This window comes from Oncorhynchus mykiss, chromosome 22 (assembly GCF_057628025.1).
Source record: "Oncorhynchus mykiss isolate SJ-2025 chromosome 22, ASM5762802v1, whole genome shotgun sequence".
Classification (NCBI taxonomy): domain Eukaryota; kingdom Metazoa; phylum Chordata; class Actinopteri; order Salmoniformes; family Salmonidae; genus Oncorhynchus; species Oncorhynchus mykiss.
This window is the reverse complement of record NC_143043.1, coordinates 18,922,322-18,944,713: the sequence shown is the minus strand read 5'-3', so window position 1 is coordinate 18,944,713 and position 22,392 is coordinate 18,922,322. Positions and strand designations below refer to the sequence as shown.

The 22,392-nt window shown below is 43.6% G+C and overlaps 1 protein-coding gene across 12 annotated transcripts in view; it reads right to left on the bottom strand.

Moving 5' to 3' along the window:
• rbms1b (RNA binding motif, single stranded interacting protein 1b) overlaps window positions 1-22,392 on the bottom strand; it is a 64,158-nt gene that overhangs the window by 17,429 nt on the left and 24,337 nt on the right. For 6 of the 12 annotated variants that reach the window (XM_021579117.3, XM_090215632.1, XM_021579119.3 and 3 more), the window contains exons 3-4: window positions 14,622-14,680; window positions 10,428-10,519 (exon numbers count right to left, since the gene is read on the bottom strand). In XM_021579117.3, coding sequence (XP_021434792.1) covers window positions 10,428-10,519; window positions 14,622-14,680 — 151 coding nt within the window. Of the gene's footprint in view, window positions 1-10,421; window positions 10,520-14,621; window positions 14,681-22,392 lie in introns of all 12 variants that reach the window. The other 6 variants (XM_021579116.3, XM_021579122.3, XM_090215633.1 and 3 more) reach the window with 1 other exon arrangement.

The window sequence follows — 22,392 nt, the reverse complement described above, 5'->3', positions numbered from 1 at the left end:
TTGCATGCAGCCCACGGCTGGTTGAGACCCACATCAGCTGATTTCTTCCTGTATTTCAATAGCATCAGCAGAAACATAAGACACAGTTACGGGTACCCGGGGAGCAGCCGCTCCCCATTAATATTCATCAGCGTCCTGCTGTATTCAGAGCCCAGCCTAACACTAAAGTAATACGCCGACAGAAAAAACAACATCCAACTATTTAGGAACAATGAATTTGGCCCCACACAGAAAAGAACAGCAGAGCAAAGCCGCACCCAGAACATGTGTTGAATCAGAGGGGTTGGTGAGGAGGTAAAGGTGAGATTGATGGCTAGGCGAAGGGAGGAGTGTGTTTCAGCACTCAGCAGCACCAGCGCTCAGAGTGTGTGTGTGTGTGCGCGCGCGCGCGCGTGTGTGTGTGTGTGTGTGTGTGTGTGTGTGTGTGTGTGTGTGTGTGTGTGTGTGTGTGTGTGTGTGTGTGTGTGTGTGTGTGTGTGTGTGTGTGTGTGTGTGTGTGTGTGTGTGTGTGTGTGTGTGTGTCTGTGTGTGTGTGTGTGTGTGTGTGTGTGCTGCTCTAATAACTCTAAAGAGCTCTCTGGAATGGAAAGAGGGGTCAGCAACACTCCTCCCTGTTCACCACACAAACACCTTTGTTTTACTATCCTCGTGGGGACCCCCAAAAAATGTCCCATTCAAAATCCTAATTCCCTAACCCTTAACCCTAAACCTTTTTTTTTTTTTTTTTTAATTTAATTTTTATTTTTTTACCTTTATTTAACTAGGCAAGTCAGTTAAGAACAAATTCTTCTCATTTTCAATGATTTTCAATGACGGCCTAGGAACAGTGGGTTAACTGCCTGTTCAACCTAACCTTAAGCCTAAAACCCTAATCCTAAAACTAAACCTAACCCTAAACCTAACCCCTAAGCCTAAAAAAAACGTGTTCCTTGTGGGGACCCGGCGAAATGTCCCCACTTGTCCGAATTTTCCTTGTCAAACAACACACACACACACACACACACACACACACACACACACACACACACACACACACACACACACACGTTATATTCAAGCTCAAAAAGACTACCTTATCTAAAGGGTAATGGTGAAGCGTTCATCCAATTAAATGGGCTTTAGAAATGTAATATCGAATAGTAGATAGTAATTGTAGATCCATTCAGATAGCAGGCTGCCTACGTTATGTGTTAAAACATAGGAATTAGGGAATAGTCAACCTGTATTCCACAGGGAATTTGACTAGTAGTATAGTCAATGGATCAAAGGAAGGGGTTGAGTGTCGGATAATTTCCACATGGTTTACCCGTGAGTCATCCCGAATAGGAGTTCTCTTAGTATAAACCCCGGCTAACTCCTAATTCCGTCATCATCTGAGAGAAATTAGAGAGAAGAAAGCCTTCCTGTGCGTGTGGAGCGGCTCTTAAAACGCAGGAACAAAAATTTGGCAGCGAGATAAGACATCTGTTTGTGCAGCAGTGAATGGGGTCAACAGCAAAACAGTCATTAGCAGTCATGTGACCGAGGCGTGCTCACCGAGGGCCAGTGGCGGGCTGATGGGAGGGGATGGGGGGTGGGGTGGAGGGGAGTGTTTGCTTGTCTAGCCTGAGAGGGAGTCCCTCCAAATGGTGTGTTTAGGGCACAGGGTTATTACTCCGGTCATCTGTTTATGTCCAAAATAAGTAGTGAAGTAGATCTTCCTCATCCATCAACACAAGAGGATGTTTACTAGTCAATCCAAAACAAGTTTATGCACATATTATTAAGGATGTTATTTGTATCAGCCAATGCTATTGATATATGATATTGTCACGTTCTGACCTTTATTTCCTTTGTTTTGTCGTTATTTAGTATGGTCAGGGCGTGAGTTGGGGTCGGCAGTCTATGTTTGTTTTTCTATGATTTTGGGATTTCTATGTTTCAGCCTAGTATGGTTCTCAATCAGAGGCAGGTGTCATTAGTTGTCTCTGATTGAGAATCATACTTAGGTAGCCTGGGTTTCACTGTTTGTTTATGGGTGATTGTCTATGTTAGTTGCTTGTGTCAGCACAGTTCTCATTATAGCTTCACGGTCGTTATTTCGTTTATTGTTTTGTATAGTTTGTATTCAGTGTTCAGTGCTTTCTTTTATTAAAAAATCATCATGAACACATACCACGCTGCATCTTGGTCCGCTTCATACGACGATTGTGACAGATATACCCTTCTGCAACATGTTAGAATGTCAAATCAAATTGTATTTGTCACATGCGCCGACTACAACAGGTGTAGACCTTACAGTGAAATGCTTACTTACGAGCCCCTAACCAACAATGCAGTTTAAAAAAAATATGGATAAGAATAAGAAATAAAAGTAACAAGTAATTAAAGGGCAGCAGTAAAATAACAATAGCGAGACTATATACAGGGGGGTACCCGGTACAGAGTCAATGTGCGGGGGCACCGGTTAGTTGAGGTAATGTGTGCATGGAGGTAGAGTTATTAAAGTGACTATGCATAGATGATAACAACAGAGAGTAGCAGCGGTGTAAAAGAGGGGGGGAGGGGGGGGGGGGCAGTGATGCAACCAGTCAGGATGCTCTCGATGGTGCAGCTGTAGAACCTTTTGAGGATCTGAGGACCCATGCCAAATCTTTTAAGTCTCCTGAGGGGGAATAGGTTTTGTATGCCCTGTTCACAATTGTCTTGGTGTGCTAGGACCATGTTCGTTTGTTGGTGATGTAGACACCAAGGAACTTGAAGCTCTCAACCTGCTCCACTGCAGCCCCGTAGATGAGAATGGGGGCGTGCTTGGTCCTCTTTTTCCTGTAGTCCACAATCATCTCCTTTGTCTTGATCACGTTGAGAGAGTGGTTGTTGTCCTGGCACCACACGGCCAGGTCTCTGACCTCCCTATAGGCTGTCTCGTCATTGTCAGTGATCAGGCCCACCACTGTTGTGTCATCGGAAAACGTAACGATGGTGTTGTGCCTGACCGTGCAGTCATGAGTGAACAGGGAGTACAGGAGGGGACTGAGCACGCACCCCTGAGGGGCCCCTGTGTTGAGGATCAGTGTGGGGGATGTGTTGTTACCTACCCTTACCACCTGTGGGTGGCCCATCCGGAAGTCCAGGATCCAGTTGCAGAGGGAGGTGTTTAGTCCCAGTGTCCTTAGTTTATTGATGATCTTTCAGGGCACTATGGTATTAAACGCTGAGCTGTAGTCAATTAATAGCATTCTCACATTGGTGTTCCTTTTGTCCAGGTGGGAAAGGGCAGTGTGGAGTGCAATAGAGATTGCATCATCTGTGGATCTGTTGGGGTGGTATGCAAATTGCAGTGGTTCTAGGGTTTCTGGGATAATGGTGTTGTGAGCCATGACCCGCCTTTAAAGCACTTCATGGCTACAGACGTGAGTGCTACGGGTCGGTAGTCATTTAGGCAGGTTACCTTAGTGTTCTTGGGCACAGGCACTATGGTGGTCTGCTTAAAACATGTTGGTATTACAGACTTGGACAGGTAGAGGTTGAAAATTGCACTGAAGACACCTATTTAAAGGTCTTATTCACATTGGCTGCAGAGAGCGTGATCACAGTCTTCCGGAACAGCATGCATGTTACAGTGTTATTTTCCTCGAAGCGAGCATAGAAGTAGTTTAGCTCGTCTGGTAGGCTTGTGTCACTGGGCAGCTCTCTTCTGTGCTTCCCTTTGTAGTCTGTAATAGTTTGCAAGCCCTGCCACATCCGATGAGTGTCAGAGCCGGTGTAGTACGATTCAATCTTAGTCCTGTATTGACACTTTGCCTGTTTGATGGTTCGTCAGAGGGCATAGCGAGAATTCTTATAAGCTTTCGGGTTAGAGTCCCGCTCTTTGAAAGCGGCAGCTCTAGCCTTTAGCTCAGTGCGGATGTTGCCTGTAATCCATGGCTTCGGGTTGGGGTATGTATGTACGGTCACTGTGGGGATGACATCATCAATGCACTTATTGATGAAGCCAATGACTGATGTGGTGTCCTCCTCAATGCCATCGGAGGAATCCCGGAACATATTCTAGTCTGTGCTATTAAAACAGTCCTGTAGCTTAGCATCTGCTTCATCTGACCACTTTTTTATTGATCTAGTCACTGGTGCTTCCTGCTTTAGATTTTGCTTGTAAGCAGGAATCAGGAGGATAGAATTATGGTCAGATTAGAAAAAAGGAGGGCGAGGGAGAGCTTTGTATGCATCTCTGTGTGTGGAGTAAAGGTGGTCCAGAGTTTTTTCCCCCTCTGGTTGCACATTTTAACATACTGATAGAAATTTGGTAAAACGGATTTAAGTTTCCCTGAATTAAAGTCCCCGGCTACTATGAGCGCTACCTCTGGGTGAGCATTTTCTTGTTTGCTTATGGCGGAAAACACCTCAGTCAATGTTGGTGGTATGTAAACAGCTAGGAAAAATACAGATAAACTCTCTAGGTAGATAATTGGTCTACAGCTGATCATGATCTTCCTTAGATATCGTGCAACAGCTGTTATTTACAATAGTCCGTCGCCTATTGTCTTACCAGACGCCGCTGTTCTATCCTGCCGGTACAGCCTATAACCAGCCAGCTGTATGTTGATCGTGTCGTTGTTCAGCCACGACTCCGTGAAGCATAAGATATTACAGTTTGAATGTCCTATTGGTAGTTTAATCTTCCGCGTCGGTCATCGATTTTATTCTCCAAAGATTGCACGTTTGCTAGCAGAATGGAAGGAAGTGGGGGTTTATTTGATCGCATATGAATTCTCAGAAGGCCTGCCCTCTGGCCCCTTTTCCTCCAACCTCTTCTTCAGGTAAATCACAGGGATCTGGGCCTGTTCCCGAGAAAGCAGTATATCGTTCGCCTCGTCAGACTCGTTAAAGGAAAAAAATGATACTGCCAGTCCGTGGTGAGTAATCGCAGTCCTGATGTCCAGAAGTTATTTTCGGTCATAAGAGACAGTAGCGGCAAAATTATGTACAAAATAAGTAAAAAGACAAGTTACAAACAATGCGAAAAAAACACAAAAAAAACACAATTGGTTGGGGACACGTAAAACGTCTGCCTTCTTCTCCGACGCCATGTGAGAATATAAGTATGCATGCATTGAGGAAAAGGAACCAATCTAAGCGTGATTCATCCATGGGAATAACATTAGGAGAACATTTTCAACAGGAAACCCTTATGCTGACTTTCCACCCACCTGCCTTTGAAATAATAATGAGTGAATGCCTTTTGAATGGTGCCCAGGCAGAGAAAAAAACACTTTCAGGAAAAATGGCCGTTTGTTTGGAGTGTCCATTAAGCCCAAGCAAGCCCTTGTAATAATGAGAAAACATTTAACTGAAAAGGCTCTGACTTTTTAATGGCCTTTACTTTGAACAATGCCTATATTAAACTTAGGGATGCCCTACAAAACGGCTTTATTTGAATTAAAAGTTAAATAGGTGCACGGAGGGATGTCAAGAAGCCGCAGAGATTCACGGGGGAATATCTTTTCTAGGATTCTTGTTCAGACTTTTCAGGCCTGATTTTCCCCCCCCACAAATTTAACTGGCGGAGTTGCCACGACAACCTCCAATTATTTACTTCCCTTTCTTCTGTCCAAGAATGTAAACTACATTGTTCAAAGTTATTACAGGGCCTGCTGCACCTTTGAAGACCAACAATGTGAAATCTCTGCCCAATTGACTCCCACCAGAAACTGGCCTCAAAACTGTGGCAGTCTTACTGAGCTCAGTCCACCTGACACATAAGACTTTCAAAGGACATTCTATAACAGGGTAAACTGGCTACACGTACCCTGATCATAGCCCTTTCATTACAGGCAGTCTAGTTAGTCAGGCCTTTTTAAAGTGGCACAAACTGGTGTGACTTCAGGGAGTACTGCTGCACCAAGCTAGATCGGTTACACACAAAATGCAAGGCTCATGACTCATGCTTCTCAAACTAAGATCCATCTCACCACCTTGTCTTATTCATAGTTTCACGTTACTTTTACCCTTTTTTCCTTCCAAATTTCCACAGCAATACTTACAGAAGCTTGAAAGAGAAACTAATGGCTCATTTAATATATACACTTTACTTCTTCGCACTATAAACTGGAAAATATGTTTATGCAAGCACATGATTTTCCAGTAATTACGGAAAAGTCTGTGAAACATGAATATTCGGCACTGTGTCAAAAAGCAGCCCGGCCTTCACCTGTCTTGCCTAAAGCCAAGGCGATCAAACTTGTCTCAGTGCCAGGCTGTACTTGAACCCATTTAAGACTTTCTAAACCTGGAACCCTGTTGATTTACATTTACATCTATCATCTTTGGATGTAGAGAGAGGACACGGGAAAGTATATTTCCCAACAATTTGTGCCTTGGTTGGTTTTGCCCGAAAGTCCGGTTGGCCGGAGGCGGCTTTGGAAAGGCTAGCGTAAATAAGCCCTCTGAGCAGACGAAATGAGCCTCCTTTATAAAATACACACTGCCTGAGTCTCAAATGGCACCCTATTCCCTAACTTGTGCGCTACACTAAATAGGGAATAGGAATCCATTTTGGGATGCAGACACTGACTGCCCTATGCGCCTCTTTTAGAAATGGGACACTGAGGCCTCTCTGCTCCTACTGAGGCTTAGACACATGCCCCCAGAGAGGATTCCTTCTTCAGCACGTCACCCTGTTGTCATCGCAGCGTATCATCAGCCTGTCCTCTCCACCTCACAGTTCGGCGCCACTCACTCCTGGAGCCCCTCCAAAGCGGGTGAGCACTCAGCTGACAGGATGACATTAGGCAAACACACACACACACATTACATGACCAAAAGAATGTGGACACCTGCTCGTCAAACATCTCATTCCAAAATCATGGGCATTAATATGGAGTTGGTCCCCCCCTTTGCTGCTATAATAGCCTCCACTCTCCTGGGAAGGCTTTCCACTAGATGTTGGAACATTGCTGAGGGGACTTGCTTCCATTCAGTCACAAGAGCCCAAGTGAGGTCGGGCACTGATGTTGGGCATTTAGGCCTGACTCGCAGTCGGCTCACAATTCATCCCAAAAGGTGTTCGATAGGGTTGAGGTTAGAGGTAAAAAAAAAAAGCAGATACCGATTAATCCGACAATATATATATATTTTTTTGCAATAATGACAATTACAATAATACTGAATGAACACTTATTTTAACTTAATAAAATACATCAATAAAATCAATTTAGCCTCAAATAAATAATGAAACATGTTCAATTTGGTTTAAATAATGCAAAAACAAAGTGTTGGAGAAGAAAGTAAAAGTGCAATTTGTGCTATGTAAGAAAGCTAACGTTTAAGTTCCTTGCTCAGAACATGAGAACATATGAAAGCTGGTGGTTCCTTTTAACATGAGTCTTCAATATTCCCAGGTAAGAAGTTTTAGGTTGTAGTTATTATAGGAATTATAGGACTATTTCCCTCTATACCATGTATTTCATTAACCTTTGACTATTGGATGTTCTTATAGGCACTTTAGTATTGCCAGTGTAACAGTATAGCTTCCGTCCCTCTCCTCGTTCCTCCCTAGGCTCAAACCAGCAACACAACAGCCACCATCGAAGCAGCGTTACCCATGCAGAGGAAGGGGAACAACTACTAGAAGGCTCAGCGCGAATGACGTTTGAAACGCTATTAGCACGCGCTAACTAGCTAGCCATTTCACTTCGGTTACACCAGCCTCATCTCAGGAATTAATAGGCTTGAAGTCATAAACAGCACAATGCTTGACGCACAACAAAGAGCTGCTGGCACAACACATGAATGTGCTGTTTGAATGAATGTTTACGCGCCTGCTTCTGCCTACCACCGCTCAGTCTGGGTAGCCTAGTGGTTAGAGCGTTGGACTAGTAACCGGAAGGTTGTGAGTTCAAACCCCCGAGCTGACAAGGTACAAATCTGTCGTTCTGCCCCTGAACAGGCAGTTAACCCACTGTTCCCAGGCCGTCATTGAAAATAAGAATTTGTTCTTAACTGACTTGCCTGGTTAAATAAAGGTAAAATAAAATAAAAATAAAAAGTCAGATACTTAGATACTTGTATGCTCAGTCAGATTATATGCAACGCAGGACACACTAGATAATATCTAGTAATATCATCAACCATGTGTAGTTAACTAGTGGTTATAATTGATAAGATAAGTTTAATGCTAGCTAGCAACTTACCTTGGCTTACTGCATTTGCGTAACAGGCAGTCTCCTTGTGGAGTGCAATGAGAGAGAGAGGCAGGTCATTTTTGCGTTGGACCAGTTAACTGTAAGGTTGCAAGAAAATCTGTCGTTCTGCCCCTGAACAAGGCAGTTAACCCACCGTTCCTAGGCCGTCATTGAAAATAAGAATGTGTTCTTAACTGACTTGCCTAGTTAAATAAAAGGTATTTCAAATATATATATATTTTTTAAATCAGCAAATCGGCGGCCAAAAATACAGATTTCCGATTGTTATGACAACTTGAAATTGGCCCTAATTAATGGGCCAGTCCAATTAATCGGTCGACGTCTAGTTGAGGTGTGTGATCTGTGCAGGCTAGTTCTTACACACCGATCTCGACAAACCATTTCTGTATGGACCTCACTTTGTGCACGGGGGCATTTTCATGCTGAAACAGGAAAGGGCCTTCCCCAAACTGTTGCCACAAAGTTGGAAGCACAGAATCGTCTAGAATGTCATGCGTAGCATTAAGATTTATTTTCACTGGAACTAAGGGGTCTAGCCCCAACCATGAAAAACAGCCCAAGACCATTATTCCTTCTCCACAACACTTTCCAGTTGGCACTATGCATTTGGAAAGGTAGCGTTCTCCTGGCAACCGGTAAACCAAGATTTGTCCTTCAGACTGGCAGATGCTGAAGCGTGATTCATTACTCTAGAGTCAAATGGTGACAAGCATTACACCACTCCAGCCGACGCTTGGCATTGCGCATGGTGATCTTAGGCTTATGTGCGGCTCCTCGGCCATTGAACAAACAGTTATTGTTCTGACATTGCTTCCATTGGTAGTTTGGAACTCGGTAGTGATTGTTGCAACTGAGGACAGACGATGTTTATGCACTACATGCTTCAGCACTCAACAGTCCCGTTCTGTGAGCTTGTATGGCCTATCACTTAGGACTGAGCCATTGTTGCATCTAGACGTTTCCATTTCACAATAACAGCACTTACAGTTGACTGGGGCAGCTGTAGCAGGGCAGAAATTTGACGAACTGAGTTGTTGGAAAGGTGGCATCCTATGACGGTGCCACATTGAAAGTCACAGAACAGTAAGTCAATTCTACTGCCAATGTTTGTCTATGAAGGTTGCATGGCTGTGTCCTTGATTTTTAGCCCCTTGTCAGCAACGGTGTGGAATTGTCAGTAGAGCTCCGAGGCACAGATCTGGGAAAGGGTGTCAAAACATTTCTGCAGCATTGAACGTCCCCAAGAATACAGTGGCCTCCATCATTCTTAAATGGAAGAAGTTTGGAACCACCAAGACTACTTATAAAGCTGGCCGCCCGGCCAAACTGAGAAATCAGGGGAGAAGGGCATTGGTCAGGGAGGTGAGTTCCTCTGTGGAGATGGGAGAACCTTCCAGAAGGTCAACCATCTCTGTAGCACTCCACCAATCCGGCCTTTATGGTTGAGTGGCCAGACGGAAGCCACTCCTCAGTAAAAGGCACATGATAGCCTGCTGGAGTTTGCCAAAAGGCACCTAAAGGTCTCTCAGAGCAGGAGAAACAAGATTCTCTGGTCTGAGAAAACGTCTGGAGGAAAGCTGGCACCATCTCTACGGTGAAGAATGGTGGTGGCAGCATCATGCTGTGGGGATGTTTTTCATTGGCAGGGACTGGGAGACTAGTCAGGATCAAGGGAAAAATGAACGGAGAAAAGTACAGAGAGATCCTTGATGAAAACTTGTTCCAGATTGCTCAGGGCCTCAGACTGGGGTGAAGTTTCACCTTCCAACAGGACAACGACCCTAAGCACACAGCCAACACAACGCAAAAGTGGCTTCGGGACAAGTCTCGGAATGTCCTTGAGTGGCCCAGCCGGAGCCTGGACTTGAACCCGAGAGACCTGAAAATAGCTTGAGAGGATCTGCACAAACAAACACACGCATATGTACACACACACACACACACACACACACACACACACACACACACACACACACACACACACACACACACACACACACACACACACACACACACACAGCCTATGGGCTAATGTTACTTCACAGTGACCACAGAGTCAACGGGGGGCTGCAAACCAACTCGAGAGGTACACATGCACCCCTGGCATGGAGATTCCTATCCCTCTACGTAATGCTGGGTGGGTCAGGTTGTTGCTGCCTATAAATGGACAACCTACATCCATTGAAGGCTGTGTATTGTCAGGTGTTTGTGTGTGAGAATACAAATAGACTGGAAGCATACCCTCACCTTAGCCATCTGGGCTTGGACCCCACTCGTCTTCAGGGCAGTGACGGCTTTCTGAGCTGCAGCAGGGCTGTCGAAGTCCACAAAGCCGTAACCTGAGGGACAGAACACCACACCATATAAGTCTGTTACACAGTCTACCTGGAAAGACCACCATGCACAACTATCCTAATTCATCATTCAGCTATATCATAGGTATTTTCTGTTGTTAACACTGTTAAAAATGTGCTCCGGTACTTTGGCGACTGAATAAGTATTTAATAAACTTCTTTGGGCTGGATGTTTCTATGTGTAGTTCATACATGCATAATCTATGAGCAGAATTACTGTCTTACCTTAATTAGCCACGAAATCCCTAGTTTGAAAGGAACCGTTTTCTGGAAGCTATGTGAACCATTTAGAGTACTGCAAGCTTGGACCACGTGGGTCAGCCCCCTAGCAATTCGAGTTCTAGCCAGTGAGGTTCAAGCCCTTGCCATTTGAGTGACAGCTAACAAGAGGCATGCCCAGCGTTATCCAATGAGGTTGCAGGGCGGGCCCAACGACTCTCTGGACGCAGCAGAGAGAGGGAGAGCAATGACGTAGTGTACATACAGTGGGGAGAACAAGTATTTGATACACTGCCGATTTTGCAGGTTTTCCTACTTACAAAGCATGTAGAGGTCTGTAATTTTTATCATAGGTACACTTCAACTGTGAGAGACGGAATCTAAAACAAAATCCAGAAAATCACATTGTATGATTTTTAAGTAATTAATTTGCATTTTATTGCATGACATAAGTATTTGATACATCAGAAAAGCAGAACTTAATATTTGGTACAGAAACCTTTGTTTGCAATTACAGAGATCATACGTTTCCTGTAGTTCTTGACCAGGTTTGCATACACTGCAGCAGGGATTTTGGCCCACTCCTCCATACAGACCTTCTCAAGATCCTTCAGGTTTCGGGGCTGTCGCTGGGCAATATGGACTTTCAGCTCCCTCCAAAGATTTTCTATTGGGTTCAGGTCTGGAGACTGGCTAGGCCACTCCAGGACCTTGAGATGCTTCTTACGGAGCCACTCCTTAGTTGCCCTGGCTGTGTGTTTCGGGTCGTTGTCATGCTGGAAGACCCAGCCACGACCCTTCTTCAATGCTCTTACTGAGAGAAGGAGGTTGTTGGCCAAGATCTCACGATACATGGCCCCATCCATCCTCCCCTCAATACGGTGCAGTCGTCCTGTCCCCTTTGCAGAAAAGCATCCCCAAAGAATGATGTTTCCACCTCCATGCTTCACGGTTAGGATGGTGTTCTTGGGGTTGTACTCATCCTTCTTCTTCCTCCAAACACGGCAAGTGGAGTTTAGACCACATGACCTTCTCCCATTCCTCCTCTGGATCATCCAGATGGTCATTGGCAAACATCAGACGGGCCTGGACATGCGCTGGCTTGAGCAGGGGGACCTTGCGTGCGCTGCAGGATTTTAATCCATGACGGCGTAGTGTGTTACTAATGGTTTTCTTTGAGACTGTGGTCCCAGCTCTCTTCAGGTCATTTACCAGGTCCTGCCGTGTAGTTCTGGGCTGATCCCTCACCTTCCTCATGATCATTGATGCCCCACGAGGTGAGATCTTGCATGGAGCCCCAGACCGAGGGTCATCTTGAACTTCTTCCATTTTCTAATAATTGCGCCAACAGTTGTTGCCTTCTCACCAAGCTGCTTGCCTATAGTCTTGTAGCCCATCCCAGCCTTGTACAGGTCTACAATTTTATCCCTGATGTCCTTACACAGCTGTCTGGTCTTGGCCATTGTGGAGACGTTGGAGTCTGTTTAATTGAGTGTGTGACAGGTGTCTTTTATACAGGTAACGAGTTCAAACAGGTGCAGTTAATACAGGTAATGAGTGGAGAACAGGAGGGCTTCTTAAAGAAAAACGAACAGGTCTGTGAGAGCCGGAATTCTTATTGGTTGGTAGGTGATCAAATGCTTATGTCATGCAATAAAATGCAAATTAATTACTTAAAAATCATACAATGTGATTTTCTGGATTTTTGTTTTAGATTCCATCTCCCACAGTTGAAGTGTACCTATGATAAAAAATTACAGACCTCTACATGCTTTGTAAGTAGGAAAACCTGCAAAATCGGCAGTGTATCAAATACTTCTCCCCACTGTATCTGCACATATGTGACTTACTACGACATATTTGGGGACCATGTTTGGTTTGTCAGCCCTACTTTCAGAACTACTGGCTAAAAAGTATACAAAAGTACCAGGGAATATCCCTACAGTGCCACTCCAGTCTCCTTTTCACACCATGTAACACCTGATTTACTTAACAAAAGGAACATCTCAATAGGTGGTCAAGGTAAGTCATGACATGGTACATGTATGGGGTGGGCCTTTCCCCTTCTGTTCTCTACTGCTCCTCTATTGTTCCTCAAGCAAAGGGGGAGGCCGATGACATCACGGATTCCCATAAGAACGCCTACTCCTTGAAGTTTGCAGTCGTGAAAAAACAAAAGACAAGTTTTGCTCAGAAGTTTAAAAAATATATAAAAAACTTTAGTGTGTGTACTTTACTGTGTTTATATTTGGGATATCGCTTTTCAACTGTAAGAGTTCTGAAATAGCTGGAGGAAGTCTTTAACAGTAAAACAATAACGGGCATGGTGAAATCTTGACTTATCTCTGCCTCCCAAATGGCACCGTATTCCCTACATAGTGCACTACTTTGTCCCAGAGCACTATGAGAATATAGGGAATAGGGTGCCATTTGGGAGGGAGACTAAATCTCAGGTCTAACTTGCCATCTACGGCAGTAAGTGGCAGGCTGTGTTTGACACCCACCACAGCGAGGCCAGGCCAGAGGCCACCATGTTCTGTCGTGAGGTTGACCCCCACCTACTGTATCTGTGGCCCATAACAGTGGTCAGTCAATGACTGGTGGTGAGACAGTGTAGTAGGCACGGGGGAGCAGAGAACAGTGCTGAGGCTGCAGATTGCAATGATGACGCCCAGGGCTCAGGTCAGCTCATTGTCCCCTGGGGCTACATGCAGGCCAGGCCAGTCTAGAGTCAGATCTGCAGTCCAGTTCCTCCCTGCTCCCTACTCTGTGTTGCTATATTTAACCATCAAACAACCTCGCAGGCCAACAGCAACCTCTCCGCTGCTCACTGTGGAATCTAATTACAGATCCTAGTTTGATCTTGAAGATAAACAGCCCAAAGTACATCATGAATCTGAACATTCAGATATTTGTTTTTATTAAGGACATTCAGATAAATGGCAAATGTTTATTTTCCTTTCAAGTTGTGATTTTGGGAGTTTTTTTGAATAGGTATCTTCGAGCAAGCTGCGAGTTGACGTAAAAATCAGAATGGAAGACGACAGGATGTTTCTCAGCCGCCACCTGTGATTAGTTAGCGTATCGTAATCCCCAGCAGGACAGTGACCAAGCTCTTTTCTTCTCAGCCCATCTGTGGTGCGTGCTGGCTGGGCTGGGCTGCGTGTCAGTGTGCTCCTCGGTAGTCAGGACAGGGTGTTGGGCCAAGGGCTGCAGCCGGAGCCAAGACTTTGTGTCACGCTCCAGAGGGAGGGGCACGAGCTGTCACTTCGCGTGGGGATCCGCCGCTAGCACAACGCATGGTAACAGACAGACCATCAGTAAAGGGCCAGGACTAAAATAACACAAAGTGGTGGCAGCCTTTTGCCTGTCTGTTTCCTGACTAGCCCAGCCCCCCATGAGCCACATAGCTGTTGAATGACTGAATGACTTCAACGAGGCCGGGCCAGTGCATTCTGACAGTACTGGGCCGCCAAACCCACTGCACGAGTCAAAGAGGGCCTTAAGCAAGGCTCTTCATCCATTCCTTAGCATGGCCATTGTCTTTAGTATAATAGCATTAGGAGGATTATGGTAAAAGTCCTATGTGTCATCATATCACAGACTGGAAGCTCCAAAGCCTTTGCACTGCTATTCTGGATTACAATGAGTCATTATGATACATACATCCAGTATCCTCTCAATGATGCATGTGATGAGTTTTTATTTGCTTTAAGCCTGACGGTTGTTGCATGAGCATGACTTCTTGATTTGTGTGCATATTTTTGTGTGTGTGTGTGTTTGGGGTGGGGGGGGGGGGGCGGGGGGGGGTCTAGATCTTTTTACAGAATGTCTCCACTACGTCACGACTTGTTGAAGCCATACACACCTTTACATTTGTTTGTTGTCTTATCCAGGATGGCCTTTGTTGACACAATTTTGCCATACCTACGAGAGGAAGAGAAAGAGCGCTATTGTTAGTTGTGCTGTGTTACCGTACCAGACAGACAGCCTCTCATAAAATAAAAAAAACCCACAAAGAGTGAGGCCTGGCTTGCACAAGAATTTATGACATCACAAAAAAAAGGCGCGAGAAACAGGACGTCTTTTCCGTGTGGATTTAAGAATCTCGGCGGCGCTCAAGCAAAGGTTGCCTTGATTCTTTACCATGCAACGATATTATGCAGGATTAACTATCCTCTATCCAAAGGGATTTCAAGTGAAAATGACATACAGAACATATAAACATACAGAACATCTAAAAACATTTTGTGTAAGTCTTCAGTGGAAAAACGTGTATAAAATGTGCATAACACACTGTGGATTTACGACCTCTTGACAACGTAGGGACAGAGCGGACCGAGTGGCATTCCACAGCTACATCCTGTGCTTTTACAGTTATTTGGTGCCCTGTGTTACTGCTGCTGCTGCCAGCTCTGACAGATGAACTTTGCGGTGACCCCTAAACCCCGGCTTCACTGCATTTCTTTTCAGCTCTAAGCCAGTGCACTCTATTCAGAATGAATAGAAAATCAATGCAAAGAATACAACAATTACATATGACGACGTTCTCTCTGTACAATGATGAATGCAACAAATAGGAACACACAGACATCAGACCGTAGTAAATGAACCTCCCTGGTAGTAATCAGCGCGGCAGACAAATGATTGATGAGGGGATTGGCTCTCTAGATGGAGGAGGAAGTGTGAGCTTTGACCTGAGCTGGGAGGTGGGCAGGTGGTGGCTTTATGAAAATGAGTCCTCCATCTCGACCCCAAGTCGTAGATAGAACAGATTGTGACAGATCTGGTTGTGTGGCATGGTTTTATGTTTGCCACAAAGGGAAAGGTCACCTATAGCAGTGTTTTCCACAAGTACATAGAGTAGCCAGCCAAATAGAAAAGGTAGGCAGCCAGGTGCACACTGCTGAGAAATTAGCTCAGTTTTGGTGGCCTCTGGTACATTCTAATGCCTTTTATTCCATATGAAATACACCGCGAAATGATTTAATACTTGTTGTGGTATTGTGTAGCAAGACATGACTTTACTATTTAAATAACACTGACTGACAAGATGAGAGTACCTCCCTTTAGCATCACTGTTTGGCAAGCCCCGACATCCTAGGAAAGGAAATGTAGGAAATCCTTTAGACATACATTGGACATACATTGAGTGTACAAATTATTAAGAACACCTTCCTACTATTGCGTTACACCCCCTTTTGCCCTCAGAACAGCTTCAATTAGTCAAGGCATGGACTATACAAGGTGTGAGTGGCGTGTATTCATAGATGCCAAAGGAACCCAGGCTTCCCCAAAACATTTACCAACATTTATTTTGTCTCTCTGTGTTTCAGAATGTTCCTTCAATTTGCAAGAGGCTGAATGTATCTCACCGGAGAAAGCATGCGAGCGAGTGAAACAACACCCCTCTGCTGTCTAGTCCAAAAGAGTATGACATTGTTGCCTCCCGTAGCATTGAATGCAAAGGAAGCCAGCGAGCATTTGGCCTCCCTTGATAAAAATAAATAAATACATAAATTAATATCCAATCAGAGCTAAACTGAGTGAGCTCCACTAGGAATGGTCCTGGCGTATCAAAAAAAAGCTGTCAAGGGAAGGCAGTTTGGATTTGGCATCACTCCTATCAAATCACATCAAGAGCATACATCATTGACAGAAACAACTTTAATTGTTGCATCTCGTTGTGTTGTTGTCCTCCGGTGGCTAGCTAGAAAGCTAAAATTGTCCGTTTACTAAATTAGCCATGGAAGGAGATGAGATTTGAACTTGTGATTTTTATTAATTCTCCGTACTGGCCAATGATTATAACGGCGTTTCTGATCTAACCATTAATTTATACATTGTTGTGCCCCTGGCCTGAGAGGATGGAAGTCCAATATGTACCAAGATGTAGAAGGCTAATGTTAACTAGCTAACGTTGCCCATGAAAGGAAGTTACGCTAGCGAGTAGGCATTTTAGCCAGGTAGCCTAGGATAAAAAAGTGTCATACAGTACAAAGTGTGTACTGTATGACAGAGTGATAGACCGTTTTGTCAACAAGAAAGAGAGGAGGATGGCATTGGCATTTCTCTACAAGAAGGGTGAATCAACATGTTTTTCTAATTGTACAAACGAGTACACGCACGCACGCACACACACACACACACACACACACACACACACACACACACACACACGGACAGCCACATCATATTTAGCTTACGTTGATTGGACTGAATAGTTTTTGGTATCTTTTAGTTGTCACTGTCCTAGACTAAGCATAGGTGATTAGATGTTGAACAGTTGAAGTTGAAATGGTGCTGGAGTAGTGGAGGCAGCTCCTGTTTTCTTTACGACTTGCTGTAACTCTAACTCAATAGCTGTTTAGTTGTCTGAAAATGTCAGAAACATTAACTTGCTTGACCATGCTGTAGGTCATGTAACTGTTTGTTACATGCAATATGTTTTGTGGACTTCCCCGGATAAATGTTGCTCTCCGGTTTTGTGATGAAACAAATGTGTGGTTGAATTTATTCTGCCACTGTCTTCTTATTGTCCAAAGGGACAGCTGTCTATCGTTGTCTCTGATTGAGAACCATACTTAGGTAGCCCTTTCCCCCACCTGTCCTTGTGGGAAGTTGACTTTGTTTATGGCACACAGCCTTTATTGTTTTGTTCGGCGTCTTTTCTAATAAAAAGAGAATGTATGCTAACCACGCTGCGCCTTGGTCCTCTTCTTTCAACGGCCGTGACACCTATTTTTTATTTTCACCTTTTATTTAACCAAGTAACCTAGTTGAGAACAAGTTATCATTTACAACTGCGACCTGGCCAAGATAAAGCAAAGCAGTTTGACACATACAACAACACAGAGTTAGTTACACATGGAATAAACAAACATACAGTCAATGATAAAGTAGAAAAAGTCTATATACAGTGTGTGCAAATGAGGTAGGATAAGGTAGGTAAGGCAAAAAATAGGCCATGGTGGCAAAGTAATTACAATATAGCAATTAAACACTGGAATGGTAGATGTGCAGAAGATTAATGTGCAAGTAAAGCTACTGGGGTGCAAAGGAGCAAGATAAATAAAGAAATACAGTTATGGGGATGAGGTAGTTGGATGGGCTATTTACAGATGGGCTATGTACAGGTGCAGGGATCTGTGAGCTGCTCTGACAGCTGGTGCTTAAAGCTAGTGAGGGAGATATGAGTCTCCAGCTTCAGTGATTTTTCTTCAGTCATTGGCAGCAGAGAACTGGAAGGAAAGGCAGCCAAAGGAAGAATTGGCTTTGGGGGTGACCAGTGAGATATACCTGCTGGAGTGCATGCTTCTATGGTGACCAGTGAGCTGAGATAAGGCGGGGCTTTACCTAGCAGAGACATGTAGATGACCTGGAGCCAGTGGGTTTGGCGACGAGTATGAAGCGAGGGCCAGCCAACGAGAGCGTACAGGTCGCAGTGGTGGGTAGTATATGGGGCTTTGGTGACAAAACGGATGGCACTGTGATAGTCTGCCTCCAATTTGTTTAGTAGAATGTTGGAGGCTATTTTGTAAATGACATCGCCGAAGTCGAGGATTGGTAGGATGGTCAGTTTTACGAGGGTATGTTTGGCAGCATGAGTGAAGGAGGCTTTGTTGTGAAATAGGAAGCCAATTCTAGATATAATTTTGGATTGGAGATGCTTAATGTGAGTCTGGAAGGAGAGTTTACAGTCGAACCAGACACCTAGGTATTTGTAGTTGTCCACATATTCTAAGTCAGAACCGTCCAGAGTAGTGATGCTGGACAGGCGGGCAAGTGCGGGCAGCGATCGGTTGAAGAGCATGCATTTAGTTAGTTTTACTTGCATTTAAGAGCAGTTGGAGGCCACGGAAAGAGAGTTGTATGGCATTGAAGCTTGTCTGGAGGTTAGTTAACACAGTGTCCAAAGAAGGGAGAGTCGGCCTGAGAATTGAACCCTGTGGCACCCCCATAGAGACTGCCAGAGGTCCGGACAACAGGCCCTCCCATTTGACACACTGAACTCTATCAGAGAAGTAGCTGGTGAATCAGGCGAGGCAATCATTTGAGAAACCAAGGCTGTTGAGTCTGCCGATAAGAATGTGGTGATTGACAGAGTCAAAAGCCTTGGCCAGGTCGATGAATATGGCTGCACAGTAATGTCTCTTATCGATGGTGGTTATGATATCGTTTAGGACCTTGAGCGTGGCTGAGGTGCACCCATGACCAGCTCTGAAACCAGATTGCATAGCGGAGAAGGTACGGTGGGATTCGAAATGGTCGGTAATCTGCTTGTTAACTTGGCTTTCGAAGACCTTAGAAAGGCAGGGTAGGATAGATATAGGTCTGTAGCAGTTTGGGTCTAGAGTGTCTCCCCATTGAAGAGGGGGATGACCGTGGCAGCTTTCCAATCTTTGGGAATCTTAGCCAATACAAAAAAGAGATTAAACAGGCTAGTAATAGGGGTTGCAACAATTTCGGCAGATCATTTTAGAAAGAGAGGGTCCAGATTGTCTAACCCGGCTGATTTGTAGGGGTCCAGATTTTGCAGGTCTTTCAGAACATCAGCTATATGGATTTGGATGAAGGAGAAATGGGGGAGGCTTGGGCGAGTTGCTGTGGGGGGTGCAGGGCTGTTGATCGGGGTGGGGGTAGCCAGGTCGAAAGCATGGCCAGCCGTAGAAAAATACTTATTGAAATTCTCAATTATAGTTAATTTATCAGTGGTGACAGTGTTTCCCTAGCCTCAGTGCAGTGGGCAGCTGGGAGGAGGTGCTATCAATAGCTCGCTAGAAGATGCATTTCATTCATTCTAGCAGGATAGGGCTCGATGGTCTAACGAATTGAAACTTATTAATGAAATTTTACCTGCTGAAAATCAGTTTGTAACTGGCTGATAGCCAACAGCCGGTGCTAATGGAAAACACTGCTGTAGTGCCTTCGACATAATGATCGCTGATCAGCAGTGGCTTAATAATAAGCAAATAAGTCCATAATTTTTTTATCCAATTGCTGAGCAATTAACCGAAATGGCAGAATTGACAGAATGTTGGTTCAATTATTAGATTTTTTTTTGCACATTGCACGGTTTTTCTATAGATTAATCAGATCAAGCCTGAACTGTGCAATATAGTAGGGAGTTGTAGTTTCCAACAGGCCAATATTCTACATAGTTTAACACAGACAACGTGGTAATTAACTACAATGACCATAATCCATTGCGTGCCTACTCTCCGGTCTGTGTGTTTCTTTTTTACATATGCTACATGAGGTTAGTGTGGGACAGACACCGAGAGAGAAAAGAGAGAAGAATGTGAAATCGAGAGGGATAGAGAGCAGTTGCTTCGCAAGGTATCTCTACCTGAAAATACACAGTGATGGAAAAAGTACTCAATTGTCATACTTGAGTAAAAGTAAAGATACCTTAATAGAAAATGACTCAAGTGAAAGTGAAAGTCACCTAGTAAAATACTAGTTGAGTAAAAGTCTAAAAGTATTTGGTTTAAAATATACTTAAATATCAAAAGTAAATGGAATAGCTCAAATGTACTTAAGTATCAAAAGTTAAAGTAAAAGTATAAACCATTTAAAAAAATCCTTATACTGTATTAAGCAAACCAGATGGCACAACTTTACTTTTGAAATGTATTTTGGAGGATAGCCAGGGACACACTAAAACTCAGACATAATTTACAAATAAAGCATTTGTGTTTAGTGAGTCTGCCAGATCAGAGGTAGTAGGGATGACCATGGATGTTCTCTTGATAAGTGTGTGAAATGTACCATTTCCTGTCAAAATGTAACGAGTACTTTTGGGTGCCAGGAAAAATGTATGGAGTAAAAAGTACATTATATTCTTTAGCAATGTAGTAAAGTAAAAGTAGTCAAAAATATAAATAGTAAAGTACAGTATGCCTTATTTACTTTGAAGAACTACTAAAATAGTGATTTTGTCAGTCAGCTCTGCAGAGATGAGATGATGACTTGGAATTAAATAATAAAGTCAGCAATTAAAACCAATGTAATATACACAGCAACTGAAATATTTAATTAAAGTGATAAGCAGTAATGGTCAGTCACTGCCATCATGGGACTTGTATTAATTGTTTTATTCCGTGTTAAGAGTATTCAACCCACATTATGCATAGGTGCAATTCATGTAAAAAAAATATATATATACATTGAAATAAAAAAAACGTGATTATTTTTTTATAATCTAACCGAAACCGAACTGACCTCAAAAAGCTTTAATCGCTCAGCACTAGTGCTTTGTTAGTCTCTGCGGGCCGGAGTGACCTTACCCTGTGTTCTACTGGGTAAAGAGCCCAGAGGATGAAGGGTTTCCACTAATTGACTCCAAACTAATCAATTACAGGAATCACCACAGCGTCAACGGCAAACCCCCTCACCCTAGAGCAGCTCACGATGAAGGGACACAAAAATCGAAAGCTTGAAAGAAAGAGGTTAAAAAAAATAAAAAAGAAGCTTCCTGATCCGGCCCACCGTGGGGTGACTGAGAGGACACAGTTTAACTCTCCACAAAAAAAAACAATGGATTAGCATCGAAAGTACATGAAACCAGCACAGTCGTTAAGGGTAAGACAACTGCTGAAGCTGCGTGTATGTGTGTGTGTATATGTGTGTGCGTGCCTGCGTTACAGTGAGCTCAGAAAGTATTCACATCGCTTGGTTTTTCCAAAATGTTGTTGTGTTACAGCCTGAATTTAAAATGGATTCAATTTAGATTTTTTTTTTGTCACTGGCCTACACACAATAAGCCATAGTGTCAAAGTGGAATGATGTTTTTTCAAAATGTTAACAAATTAAAAGCTGAAATGTCTTGAGTCAATACGTATTCAACTCCTTTTTTTATGGCAAGCCTAAATAAGTTCAGGGGTAGAAATGTCCTTAATAAGTCACATAATAAGTTGCACGGACTCACTCTGTGCGCAATAATAGTGTTTAACATGATTTTTGAATGACTGCCTCATCTCTGTACCCCACACATACAATTTTCTGTAAGGTCTCTCAGTCAAGCAGTATATTTCAACCACAAAGACCAGGGAGGTTTTCCATTTCCTGAGTGGACTAGTTACAATTTTGACTTAAATCTACTTGAAAATACTGTATATAGCAAGCCCTGAAAATGGTTGTCTAGCAATGATCAATAACCAATTTGACAGAGCTTAAAGTATTTTGAAAAGAATAATGGGCAAATGTTCCACAATCCAAATCACCCTTTTGGCGAAGTAGGCTGTGATTCAATGATACATTAACAGGCACCGCATCGATTACATGCAACGCAGGACAAGCTAGATAAACTAGTAATATCATCAACCATGTGTAGTTAACTAGTGATTATGTTAAGATTGATTGTTTTTAATAAGATAAGTTTAATGCTAGCTAGCAACTTACCTTGGCTCCTTGCTGCACTTGCATAACAGGTGGTCAGCCTGCCACGCAGTCTCCCCGTGGAGTGCAATGTAATCGGCCATAATCGGTGTCCAAACATGCCGATTACCGATTGTTATGAAAACTTGAAATCGGCCCTAATTAATTGGCAATTCCGATTAATCAGTCGACCTCTAGTGTATTGTTTGTAGATGGGTGAGAAAAAATAATATATTTAATCCATTTTGAATTCAGTCTGT